The sequence below is a fragment of the Mastacembelus armatus genome, chromosome 9 (genome assembly GCF_900324485.2).
Source record: "Mastacembelus armatus chromosome 9, fMasArm1.2, whole genome shotgun sequence".
NCBI lineage: Eukaryota > Metazoa > Chordata > Actinopteri > Synbranchiformes > Mastacembelidae > Mastacembelus > Mastacembelus armatus.
The window spans coordinates 18,624,624-18,637,852 of record NC_046641.1 but is presented as its reverse complement, the minus strand read 5'-3'; the positions used below and the strand labels follow the sequence as shown (position 1 = coordinate 18,637,852).

Genomic DNA, 13,229 nt, shown 5'->3' with positions numbered 1-13,229 from the left:
GAGCTTTTAGGAAGATTAGTCCTTTAGCAATTTACTGATCATTCCAATGAGCGATGAGATGGTGTGGAGAGAAGCAACCGTGTGCCCGGCAGTGTTCCACCCTGTGATTGATGCTCACACTTTTGCACACCCTTGAGTGAAAGGCAGCACAATCACATTATCTCAATAGTCTGAAAGAGAAATAGAGAACATTAGCTATAAAACTGAGAATTTGTCTTAGCCAGAGTGTTGTCTATTCATCCAGAGTGTTTGGGTGTCACATGAAGATACCAGCCAAAGCTCAACCCAGTACAATACTGGAGATGTCACATGGCAACAGATTCTCTTATTAAAAAACACAATCACGTTGCTGGTGATTAACCAAAGACAAATCAACATCTTTTTACCCTCCCTCCCTGCTCGGAGTGTAGACCTAGAAAATGCCAAAAAGGCATCTGAGTTATCACAATCAGTTGTTTTATTTTTATTGTTTTTACTTTATTATTTTTGCTTTTAAGTTTTTCCAGTGTTATTTCTGTCACTTTGTGCTCTACAATGCTTGTGTTCACTTTGGAGTGGTCAAGCTATAGCCAATAACTATAAACTGACAGTTCACATCAATGTGTTTGTTTCAGTAAATGACAATTACGTAAAACACAAACACTACAAAAATACATTACACAGTAAAAGTAACGCATTGGTTACGCCTGCTAGTAGTTACTTTGCCCATTTTCAGACACATTAACACCATGACACATGGTTAACTGCACATAACGAGGATGAATTCATAATATCCTACTTTAAATTGTCCCAGAACAACATTAACTATTTTTTAATATTGACTCCACTACAAACCACCTGTATAACTGAAACCTAACACAACTAAATTACCAATATTTTCTGCCTTTCTGAATGTCACCTGCGTGTCACCAAATATAGTGTGCTACAAGCAAAAAGTACAATGGTCTTTTGGCTTTGGTGCCTATGTACAATAACAAATAATATATGAGAGACAAAAAAGTCTTAGAGTATGAAGTGATTTTTGGCCACTGGAGGCCATGGAACAAACCAAAAACATGAGTTAACGTATTACCACCTTCTGAAGATGATATCAGTAAAGCTGTTAGTAAAGAAAACAAAAGTCTATTTACACATCCAGCAGAAATGCAGAAACATTAACATTCATACAGAGTCGTGTTACTGCTCACATTGACCTAATCATATTTCATATGGTTAGTGCAACTTATCACATAGTCCACTTTCTGTCTTTTTCCAGACTTCGTTACCATCTCTAGCAGTCTTCACGAGCAGATGGAGGACGTTTTTTGTTAGGTTCACCCAATTAATATCTGTCAAAATGAAATGCTGAGTCCTGAGCATAAGTTCAACATAAACTAAACTCAGATACCCAATTTGTAAAAATGTCCTCACTGAAAGTCTGATCCTTACTCACGAACAGAATAAGACATATCTTACATCTCACAGAAAACACACAGAGCACAGCACATCACAGCACAGAAATCAACCCCAGTGGTTTGTCTGAACTTGTTTCTGCTACACAGAAGCTCAACAAGGGAGGAGAGGTTTCCATCTCCATCTCTGAACCAGAAAAGCAGAGGGGAGACCGCAGGATCCACATCTGAGACCCAGACCCCATGCACCCTCTTCCCATAATGCCCTCTGACACTCCCCACAGTGAGCAGAGGGTTTACCCGCACACCGAAAGCCATTATGTTAAACTCTTTACGAACCCACTGTATCTCCTCAAACTAATGCTCCATCACAATCACCTCTGCCAACACAAGCTTGTGTTTCTTCAAACACCCTAAGATAGCCTGTTATTATCTTCTGAGGCTGACGATTTTGAGTCTCTCTCTCTCTCTCTCTCTCTCTCTCACATCCACACACACTCAGCAAAATTCCTCTGTCTCAGGGGTTGATGGAGACCAATCATAAGCTGCCTTTGTATGGACTGTGTTTACAAGTTCAGAATGGATTAAGTTGACACTGATACGGCTATTTGCTGTCAGAGTATGTGTGTGTGCGTGTGGGTTACACATGCATCAAATAGAAGATGTGATTTGACACTTGATGTGGCCCCTTTAAAATTCTGAGCGGAAACACTGAATGTTTATAGACGTGAGAGGCAGATGGTTACAGCTGCTTCATTTAAACACAGATGTAGTACTGAAATTATAAGCTGAGTGATCGAAAAGGGCAAAATGTCATTTGCCTTTTCAGCAGAGTTTGTCGCTGTTTATGCCAGTTCATGCAACAACATATAAGCAGTTGGGGCTACAAAAAGAAATCACCACACATGCTGTCGTGCATCCAACCGCCACTCTATTTGATGCCTGCACTGCGTCAAGGAAGAACGAAGGTTTCAGAGTTAAATGAGCATAAAAAGGTTAAACAGCAGTCAGGGAATAACCTGCATCACCTGTGGCAACTTAGTTTGATATGAATCCTCACTGCACAGAAATCATCCTTTGCAATTCTTCCCAGCACTTTGGCCTTACAAGTTACTTCATGCATTTCTAGTTAAGAAGAGGCTTGGCAAAGATTGCAGATGAAAAGAAAGCCCATAAGGTACCTCTCACCTCCTGATCACTTCAAGAGTCAGTTGGTCAGGCACAGCTTCATATTAACCTGCTGTTTTCTTCATCTGGCCTTATTTCTAATAGCTCTGTCTTCTGTGATTGCATAATGAGAGTGCATTTCATATTGCCAAAATGTCACAGCCTGCCCTTTTCAAGCCTCAGCTCCACACAACTAAAGCTGCTTTCCTTTAAAGGTAAAAGTAAGAAAGTCCAGAGACACACAAGTTGTGACTTTATTTGTGTCAAGTTGTTCTTGCTGTAGACCTTGCTCCTACTCATGGCAGCAAAAAGTAAAATAAAATAAATCAACTGTTGACAACATTTCTGCAGTGTGTCCCAGTCAGAGCAGTGTGTTCTTACAGTCCCTCCTCACAGGCTGCATATGACTGATCTGCAAGCAGCTCAACTAGTGATTCCTTCACATGAATAATTACTACAGACCTGAAAAGGTAAAACTATCCACAGTTTGACAAGGAAATCACAATCAGAGCTAATTTTAAAGAGTTAACCAATAACCCAGTAGTAGCTTCATATTGTAGGAGATATGTACAGATGGCAAGATTGATACCACTGTGATATCTGCCCATTAAATCTGAAGCTACAGCCAGTAGCCTCAAAACTGCAGTTACCCCAGCTCTGGCCTAACAAAATCTACATGAATCAACACTTCTGAAGCTCTTTAATTAACATGTTATATCTCATTTGTTTGATCCATGCAAACACAGAAAAATGCCCCATTAAATGGGAACTTGTCAAGTTCACATCTTATGGAGGGTTTCATCATTCTTCTTATTCAAACGCTTTGCAAGAAAGCAAACCTCCAAAAATGTTGAACTATTCCTTTAATCATACTCCAACCTCAGATGACAACCCACTAAGACAGATTATAGGTTATTATTCTGTGTGTATTGAGAGGAAAACAGCCTGCTCACCCTGCCACTGGATTTAAAAAGGATCACTTTAACGCTCAGCCATTTTAACAGCACTGACAGCTTCTTCATAAAGTTGCTTCATCTTCCATGTCAAAAACATCATGCATCATTTACACAAACAAAAACACATGCATGGTGGATGCATGGTGCACTGAGGGACTGTCACCACTGGTCCTCACCATCAACCCGCCACCAAGACCAGACCCGATACCAGAACAACAAGAACAAATACATTTCCTGCTGATTAACCACCCTGAGCTTCTTCACGACACTGTCAGCTGCATGATCACCGGCTTATAGCGCAACTCAATTATGCCTCATCTTGACAGGTCTGACAGGATTCAGCTTCCACTTGTGTGTATATTTGCGTGAAGCATCTAAGCGGCTGCCAAGTGAGCAACAACAGGCTGGAGTCAGACACTGCATCATGTGGGAGGCTGGACAAGTTTCTTTAAAATGCCTAGAGTTCAGGTGGAAGAGAAAACACACACATCTTGGATAGAGCCTGTGCTTAACTAACACTCTGCCCTGGGAATGCCAAGTGTGCTGCATTGAAGAGGAGCCCATTTATATTATAGACTGTTTAAAGGCACCTTGCTGCTACAGCAAACACATCATCTTTGACCTTTAGTAATGTTTTCATTCCTTTCCTCTTTATACAGGTGGATACTCCTCAGTGTGTGAGTGTGTGTGCATATCGCTGAGCACAGCCCTCAGTGCAAGATGAAAAACACTTTAGCTGTGTATACACTTCTGTTTGATGCAATGCTGCAGTCCACTAGGACAGTGGAAGCACTTCAGTATAATTGTTTTTTGACGCTCTGTCACAAACACAACAGAGGCTGGATTTCTGCAGAGCCTTAATAAACAGCTGTATCACAAAACTGTGGCAGATAAAAGAATTCATAAGTCACACGTGTCCAGGTTTTACTTCTCAATAACATCACAGACACACCCTGGACTGTTCTGACAGTGATTTTAATGCTCAAAACATTTGTCACAATGATACTAAGCCACATCAATAACACGGGGAGCATTTACTGTAAGTGACACACTCATTTTGTCCACATCAAGTAATTCAGCACAATCCGCCTCTGCTTGGTTCAGTGTGTCTGCTTTCTTTCTACATGTGTCATCTGCTTCACCTGAGGTTTCTACATTTCCCAGAATAGACATGAAGATGTTGCACCAAACATCAACATCACCTCCACTTTACTGCTAATATCCTTTAGGTAGCAAATAACCTGTAGATATAAGGGAGAAAAACCCACTAAAGAATAACAGCTGCGTGTTAGTGCTGAAGAGTTTGGAGATGATTTTTTATATATTTACGTAGGTTTCACATCCAGTCTGACCTTTTAAACTCTACCATCCAAACATAACAGGGGCATCTGGCAAAAATACAACACAGCAGGAAATAAGTCATCCCTTGCATTTACAACAAGAGACTGAAGTCTTGTACTCGCATGAAATTATTGTTATACTGTACAGTAAATACGGCACAGCTGACTTTAACTAAACATAAACTTGGCACTCTGTCCCTCTTCTGTTATGAGGGGGAATACCATTGCTTTAAATACTTTGTTAATACATAGGTACACATGGGAGTACTTACGCACTAGCCCAGATGGTGGACCCTCTAATTTGAAATCCAAGGGTATAATTAAGAGACAAAAAAATTAAAAAGGAAAGCAGGAGGATTTGCTGCTTCAACATGAAAAGCGGCACAAATTACAGCAAAGAGAAGCCTGGTTTGTGTGGTCATCGTTATTAGATATTCACATAAAAACAACCTTTTCTCCGGGGAGGAAGCTTTGACCGGAGATCCTGCTGCAACTTTGAAGCTCTGCAGATAGATGCGAACACATCCATGCGCATTAGTGTGATCTGGATGGTTAATTACATGGATGATATTAGATGATGGAGCAGAGGGTTTCAAGTTCCTTTCTCAACTGACGCACTGCAGCCAACATTAATATTATGATGGAGATTAAAACGGATAAACATTTTCTGCCACAGCCGTAGAAAATGTGAACAGCACGTTACAATGCGCTTGATTAGACACAGGCAGCGGGTGCAGAACAGGCTCAGTGTGAGCGCGGGATGTGCCGGAGAATCTGGTGCGTAAAAACAGTTGGTTTGGATTAAAATCCGAGTCTTTTCCGGAATGAAGCGAAACGATGCTTTAAAACAACATAATAATTTTGCATATTTGCACAGACCACCAACTGGGCAGGGTATGGTTTGTTTTTTTGTTCACTTGGACTGTAGAGGACACCTTAGAATAAGATTTGGACCAGATGCGTTTACCCTGTTGGCGTGGAAGTAATAAAGAAGCGTCTTAGCAGACCAGTCTCTCGGGCTCACATTACCTCTCTCTCTTCTCTCTAAAATAAATACCAACAAAACCATTTTCCTTTTTGCTTTTGGCTGCACTCAGTAAACCTACGAAATATAAAACCAGCACGAGGAAACAATGCCGTAGTGGGATCTGGACCAAGGCTGTGAACTGTGAACGTGTGGCGGTGTTACTGCGACTGCGATGTGCGACACTTCGATACCAAACACGAAAACATCACTAAGACCTCAGAATAAACCAACTTTCGGCTCTGTGTTGTTGAGTGTCTGTCTGAGAGCTTTAAACCTTTACCAGCGCGCAAAGCAGCAACTTTGGAGACGCTGGCGACAACGCACACACTTCTCGGGAATTCATGATTAGAAAAGGCGAGTAGAAAACTTTGCACTTACCGGTGTCAAAATGACTAAAAGCTGTGGAAGAAATAAACCCAGCGAGAAGAAGAGCAGAGATGACTGTCCAGGAATCCATCGTGTGTCTGAAGAGTCGGAACTGGCTCTCAGGTGAAGTGCAGCCTGGCGGACGGATGCGCAGACCTGCGGACTGACTGACTGACTGACTGACTGACTGTCCGGGTGTGTGCAGGAGACGCTCTTTGGCCCAGCGTTAAAAGTCTCTGAACTTCAAGGCAGACCCTACAGCTACTACTACAATGACACCGCAAAGACGGGACCAGATAGTAGAAAGCAGGGATCCTATTTCCAACCCATGTGACAGGAAATAGGGGCAACAGATTCAACCTGCAGCGCTGGGGAAGCAGCAGGCAGAAAAGAGGAGGAGGCAGGGAGGGAGGGTGGCGGTGTTGGGGCTGGAGGGTGGATTCTGTGGTGCAGTGAGGAGCAGGTTAGTAACGTACAAGCTGATCCCCCCCTATAAATACTGTATGAAGCATATTCACACACCAGTAACCTGATAATAAATTTAATGTTGCAGCAAAACTACAAAAACAATCAGGACTATCAGGGGAAAACTACTCTTAAGGCCATAATGCATTTAATGTTAGGTCCTCAGTAACATCACAGGCACAGAAGTGACGCCTCAGCAGATCAGAACTACCATAAAGTGTGACAGTTCACTGTAAACATGTTACATCTCTTCTGGGACCTTGTGGGAGTACTGTTTTGGTTTTTATGTTCTGGTCTAAATCTAATTAGGGGTCCACTACATGTGGAGCCTCCTGGGCTAAATCACACACAGCACTAAACTGCACACAGAGGCAAGTTCAAGGACCTAAGCCATACATCACTTTAATAGCTGCTAGATAGAACAGAGGAAAGGTGAGCGAGAAAGATTCAGCCATGATATCCTGTTAGGACACTGTACAGTAACAATCAATAGCTAAATTAAGATTTGGGGATGAGGGGAAACTATTTCACTTATTTATTTCCTCTTATAGAAACAGTTTTTGTTCTTGCGGCTGGAGTTATGATCCACGAGACGTTTACATAACACATGAGAAGCATTTTTCTGTTCTTCTCTTTGTCTGACCTGTAATAAATAGAAATGAAAGTTATGAAGGGAAGAAGTCCCTGGGGACAGTTCTGGCAATGAAAGACTTCTTTCTTGGAGCCAGTTGTAGTTCCCTTTATTCACAGTTATTTTGGTTTTTCAAGTTCAAAGAAAGCTTTTATCAAACAGAGCTGCATTAACAACTGAATAGATAATGCTGACATTTTCATTTCAGACATTAACATTAAGGCTTGTGACATTTTTCCATAAATGTTTTGCCTAAAATAAACTGCAGAGTTGAGAATATAAACTCAGGATGTGAATATATACTGACTGTAGGTTACTCTTTGAATGAATCTCTCTACATCACTCCTCTGGAGCTTTTTTTCATTTTCTCACTCACTGGCTAGGAACAGGTGCACAGAGTTCGAAAGCCCATCGTCAGCACCTCTCACCTTCGTGCCATTTCATACAGGCAGTTTAATGTAAAGTGTGAAACAGCACCCTCGTGTGTTTCACTGCATAGATCATGCAGCCCCCTGAAGTGTCTGAGCCAAAAGCAGCCAGTCAGCTTAAAAATAGAGAATCCAACATGATCTCACCACTCCTGAAGAGAAAGGCCCAACATTTATTTTGCCAAAACCAACAAGGTTGAGATGGGGTGCGCTGGGAAAGTAATCTAGCATGACGTGTGCTCTTTTTGAAAAAATGTAACTGTGTGGCTTTGAGATTCTGGTAAAAAGTTCATGGAGACTGAGAGACAGAGATTTGTTTTGATTTACCCAAACTGAGCATTTGCTATGGCTGAGATGGCAAACCTTTCCTGAAACATGAAGCACGACAGCTGCTTTTCAGTCTAAACCATCAGACAGAATATACATTAAATATCCAGTCGGTGGAAAAGTACATTTACACAAGTGCTGTACTGTAGTACAATTTTGAGGTACTTGAGTATTTTCATTTTCTGCTCATTTCAGATGGAAATATTAGACATTTACACCACTATTTAACATTTATTTGCAGTGGAAACTACTTTCCAACATAAAAGTTTACTGTACATATGTACATGTTGTTTTAAAGGATTAAACTAGTTATGAAGCAGTTTAAATGGAACCTCAACCCCTACATTACAGTGATATACTGTAGTAGCCTAAGTTAAAAATGCAATATGGAATAACTAACAGTGCCACATTATTTTGATACTTAAAGTTCATCAGCCTGACAATACTAAGAAAGTGCCTGTGACTAACAGTCATTTTCATGATCAAGTAATTAAACTTGGTATTATTTTTCTTAAGTAGAAATTACATTTCCACAGTGCTGTTTTCATATCTCTTGTTTTGTACAAACCCAACCAGTCGGTTAAATTTCACAGGAAGTCTCAACCAGAAAATATTCACATTTGAGAAGTTGGATCCAGTAAATTTTTACTATTCATAAAAACAGTCAGTTGAGTATTAAAATAGCTGTGGGTAAATTTTATGTTGATCACTAAATTATTGAACCAAATGCTGCAGCTCTATTCTCATGTACTTTTACATAAGCAAGATTTTTAAGGCCTACTTGTGATTGAGCATTTTTATATTTTCCTATATACTTTTACTTTCCTAAATATTTCTTCCATCATTGTAGCCTTTATATTGTTATCATTATTTAACATAGATGTCCCCATGTTACAAAGACATGCTCATATAGAGCAGTCGCACCTCTCTCAGACTCAATGTCCATATGAAAATGAACCTGCATTGGACTCCTGTCATTACATCCTATTATCCCTGCTATCATCTGTGATGCTGTGCAGTTTTGGTAGCAAGGCTTCCTTTGTCTTCTTTGTCTCTCTTTCTCTGCGATCACATGCTGGGCTTGTCCGTACATGCTGCCTGGCCACATTCCTTGTGGTCTGCTGAAGTTACTTTAATTCTGCTTTGTCTTTTTTCTCTTTCCAGATAAAACACAGCTCTTCCACACGACATTCACACCTTATTGTTTTGGCATTTTGCCTTTTAAACAGTGACTAGTATATGCAAATCTCTAATTTGACCGTGTTTGGACATTTTTAGTATGGGTGGCCACAGTTAGAGCTGAGCCCCTCACCCTGCAGCTGTGTCCTGCCTGTTGAGTTTTATGCAAGACTGAAGCTGGAGGTCATCACAAGAATAATCCACTGAAATGTATTAGAAAGTACTATGGCATCCCTGACCTGCCTGCCAATGGGAAGTTATGCATAGTTGAATTAGATGTTGGCCCAGATGCTTTGAATTCACAAATTCAGGAGCCAAGACTATGTCATGTCCTTGTTCTCTCTTGGGTAAACATGAGTGCTTGGGCCTGAATTTTAATGGCATTGCTTTCCGTTGCGGTCAGAACTGTTTCTCCTTCTGGGCTTTTGTTCTTGGCATTCGAGAAAATCTGTTGTATTATACCTGAGGCTCTCCAGTCTTTTTTTTGCATGTAAATGCTTTTTTAATATGCTATATCATTTTATCTAAGAGGGAGCGAGAGAGAGCACACATTTTAAAGGGTCACTTATCCCAAATGACAGAAACCCGAACATATGTCCCCAATTTCATTAGTGGTATCCTGCCAGTAAAAACAGCAATCTGAAAATGTCACCTTGGGCTTTAGGAAACTGGGATTGGCATTTTGCACCACTTTCTGCCAAAACAATTACTCAAAAATAACTGTCAGAATGAAAATGAAAATACTCACACAAAGTAGTTCCAATGAAATCTGATCACAGTCCACTGTTCTGTGAAATATCAACAGAAACCAGGATTTTATTTCTGGAAAGTCTCACCGCAATTGAAAAAGAAAAAAAAAAGTGTGCAAAATGATTTGCTTCAACAGCAATGTTGGGAAGGGAGCAGGAAAACTTTAGCACCAATAAAAACTATATGTAAATGTTGTTTTCTCATTTGGAATTTGAGTGAACTACTCCTTTAAAACTAGTGTGTTCCAGTGGGTATATGCTGTTTGGGGCCTGAAGAAGTGTGTCTTGAACCCTGATGATGATTTTGTCTCCTCCTCAAGGTCAACACTGAGTCATTGTTTGCTGTTGGGATCATTCTTCTTAAGTACCAAAATAATATCTGCTGATGCCTGGCTCATTACACTAATTAAAAAGAAAACATGCTGGCAAACATACTGACGCACAGCTTCATGTGTGTACTTCTACGAGGGACACAATGAGTCAGTGCAATTACTCAAGCAAAGCATCTGGTGGTTGTCTGAAGTCTCTGTGACCCGGCCAAAACCCCCCACACAGCCACATCACCGTCTATATGATCCACATCATTAGTGGTTGCACACACAACACAACACACATTATGGTGTCACTTTCTGACCCCAGCAAAGCTCCTCCAGAATGGCTTCCCCTTGACAAATGAGTGCCTCTGGCCCTATCTGTACCTGCAACAACCCTGCAACCTCCAAATTCTCTTCCCCTACACACACACACACCTGTACAGGCCCCTGAGCTTACCCATGTTCAAAGCCAAGATAATAGCTGCCATTTAGATCCAACCACCTGCACATAACCAGCAGCCACTGCAGCACTACGAGCCCGCCCCCTCTGCCTCTGTCCGCTGACACACACAGCCGTCATCCATCTTGCAGGGCCTCCCAGGTCTCTAATTAAGCTCCGGGTGACACCCTCTGGAATGTTACATCGCTCAGCTTTGTCTGCTTTAAAATAGAGACTAATGAGAAGGAAAACTAAAACAGAGAAAGTCTGCAAAGTGAATGGAGCATGTTTCTGTACACGCCAAGAAATTTATCAGGATTAAATTTACTGCAAATAGGTGCATTACAGTTTATTCAAGATGGATCTCCTTCTCTATCACATTGTCTTTCTATAATAACCCCTCACTGCAGAGGGCAGACACCTATGGCAAGAATGTTCATGTGTCAAAGAAAAGGTTGATTGATGTTTACAACAAACAGCATGGACCATAAGTTGATCATAAACCTTTTTAATGTTTACTCTGAGCATTTAGCAGTTAGCAATCTCATTACTAAATAAATGACAGTCAACCCTTAGAAAATAAGACCCAGATTGTGAAGTTATTGTTTTATACCACACAAATTAACCCATAACATGAAACATACAGGAGCAATAAGAATGTAAAGTGGGATTACTTACTTTCCAGTGGTTGTTTTGATGGTCCAGTTTGAACAGAGCAGAAGACCAGGAGTAAACTGTGAGCGCAAGATAATAATGGCTGATACTGTACATCAACCCAGCAGCCATTTTTAACCACAGCGCAAATTCAACCGTTTCTTATGCCTCAAAGGCCAAAACATTCCAAATCAAATTGCAAACCTAAAGCATCTCCTATCCCTGTAAATCCAGGCCTGGTCTCTGCATAAATTATCATCCCATTTTAGGAAATCCTATAAAAGTGACTGAAGTAGTAAATAGGTGAAGTATTAAATTTAATTTGAAAAACACAGTAGCAGCTGTAGCAGTGATGCTGAGAAACTATAGAAACAAAACAATCTTTGTGAATGTCTTAAAGGCCGTGAGAAGCCATATGTCTATTAGATTTTAAAAATTACAACCACATTACAAATTTAAATGTAGCTATAGTACACAAGCTAACAGAATGTTAGCTGATTAAATTATGATTGGTGCTACATACACTACATACATATATACTACAAACATTACTGTGTAAATATACATGATAAATACATTTCCCCAAAACTAAATCTATTAATAGGTTAAATGTTTGTTTTTTTTTTCAGATATGGCTTCAGTCATTTAACAGGCACTTAGGCCTGTGAAACAAGCTGAATAAAAAACAACACTAACACACTACTCCTTATGAAGCTTTTGTAATAAAAGACAAAGCATTAGGATTCATGTTTCCAGGATCATGTTTCTGGATATCTGATGAATAAGTCCAACATTTACTCTTCCTTTAGCTGTTTCCCAACTCCCGGGGATAGCGTGTGTTTTTTACTACTAAATCAGCTTTTTCGCTGACACACGAGAATGAAACTAAACAGAAAGACTGGGGCAGTGAAAGTAAAAGGATAAGCTGCATGTATGTAGAGTTTTTGCTCACTGTTAATACAGTATTGGCTAGTGCAGCTTTAAACTACCCTTAGATGAGCTAACGCCAGCTTAGTGTCACACATTAAGATGTTCCACTTGATATATGGTCAATTATAGTTTTGGAAAATCCTTTTTGCTGACTAGAAGACTGTATAAATCAGTCCAATGCTATTATTAAGGAATACAGTTTTTTTTCTATGTTTTCTTTACTGCCAACAAAGATAAAGACATTATGGCTAACACCACTCTTCATCACTCTTCATTAGACACAAATACAGCTGTGCTCATAAATTTATGATACATACCCCTGGCACAATTGGAGAAATTTTTTTTTTTTGGAAAATAGAACTGAACATGCAGAACACGTCCGCCTTTTTATTACTGAAGATACTATCAGACACTTTTCTACAAAGAAAATATTTCTGTGTGATCATCTATAGCTTTAAAAAATGGCCAGTATTTCTCAAATTGTCCCAGGTGTATGTAAACTTCTAAGCACCTCTGTATTTTTTCAATAACTCATCACAGATCAGGAACGAAGCCAGCTGCCACACACAATGTCCCCGCCAGTGCACCGGGCGGTGGGAATCATCCTGATGGTGCTCTGAGTCAGAATGGTAAAGGAGAATCTCTGCCATTTCTTATCTGCTTGGACAACCACATGGAGCACACGGGCACAGTTTCATGCTACCAAAGCTCAAATGACACCTCTGAACAACAAATATACAGGTTTTTTGTGTTTTTAAATTTCTACTATTAGTGGGAGCCTTGTTCTATTAAAACGGAGCAGCTAAAATTACCTGAAGATTTTCTTTACAGGTGGAAGTGCCATGTTGTCGTTGGAGAGCTGTCTG

At 40.3% G+C, this 13,229-nt stretch overlaps 1 protein-coding gene across 2 annotated transcripts in view; it reads right to left on the bottom strand.

Moving 5' to 3' along the window:
- Positions 1 to 6,601, bottom strand: part of kremen1 (kringle containing transmembrane protein 1) — a 50,461-nt gene extending 43,860 nt beyond the window's left edge. For both annotated transcript variants that reach the window (XM_026321939.1, XM_026321940.1), the window contains exon 1: positions 6,260 to 6,601. In XM_026321939.1, coding sequence (XP_026177724.1) covers positions 6,260 to 6,338 — 79 coding nt within the window. In that variant the 5' untranslated portion in view covers positions 6,339 to 6,601. The remainder of the gene's footprint in view (positions 1 to 6,259) is intronic.
- Between the last annotated feature and the right edge of the window lie 6,628 nt (positions 6,602 to 13,229).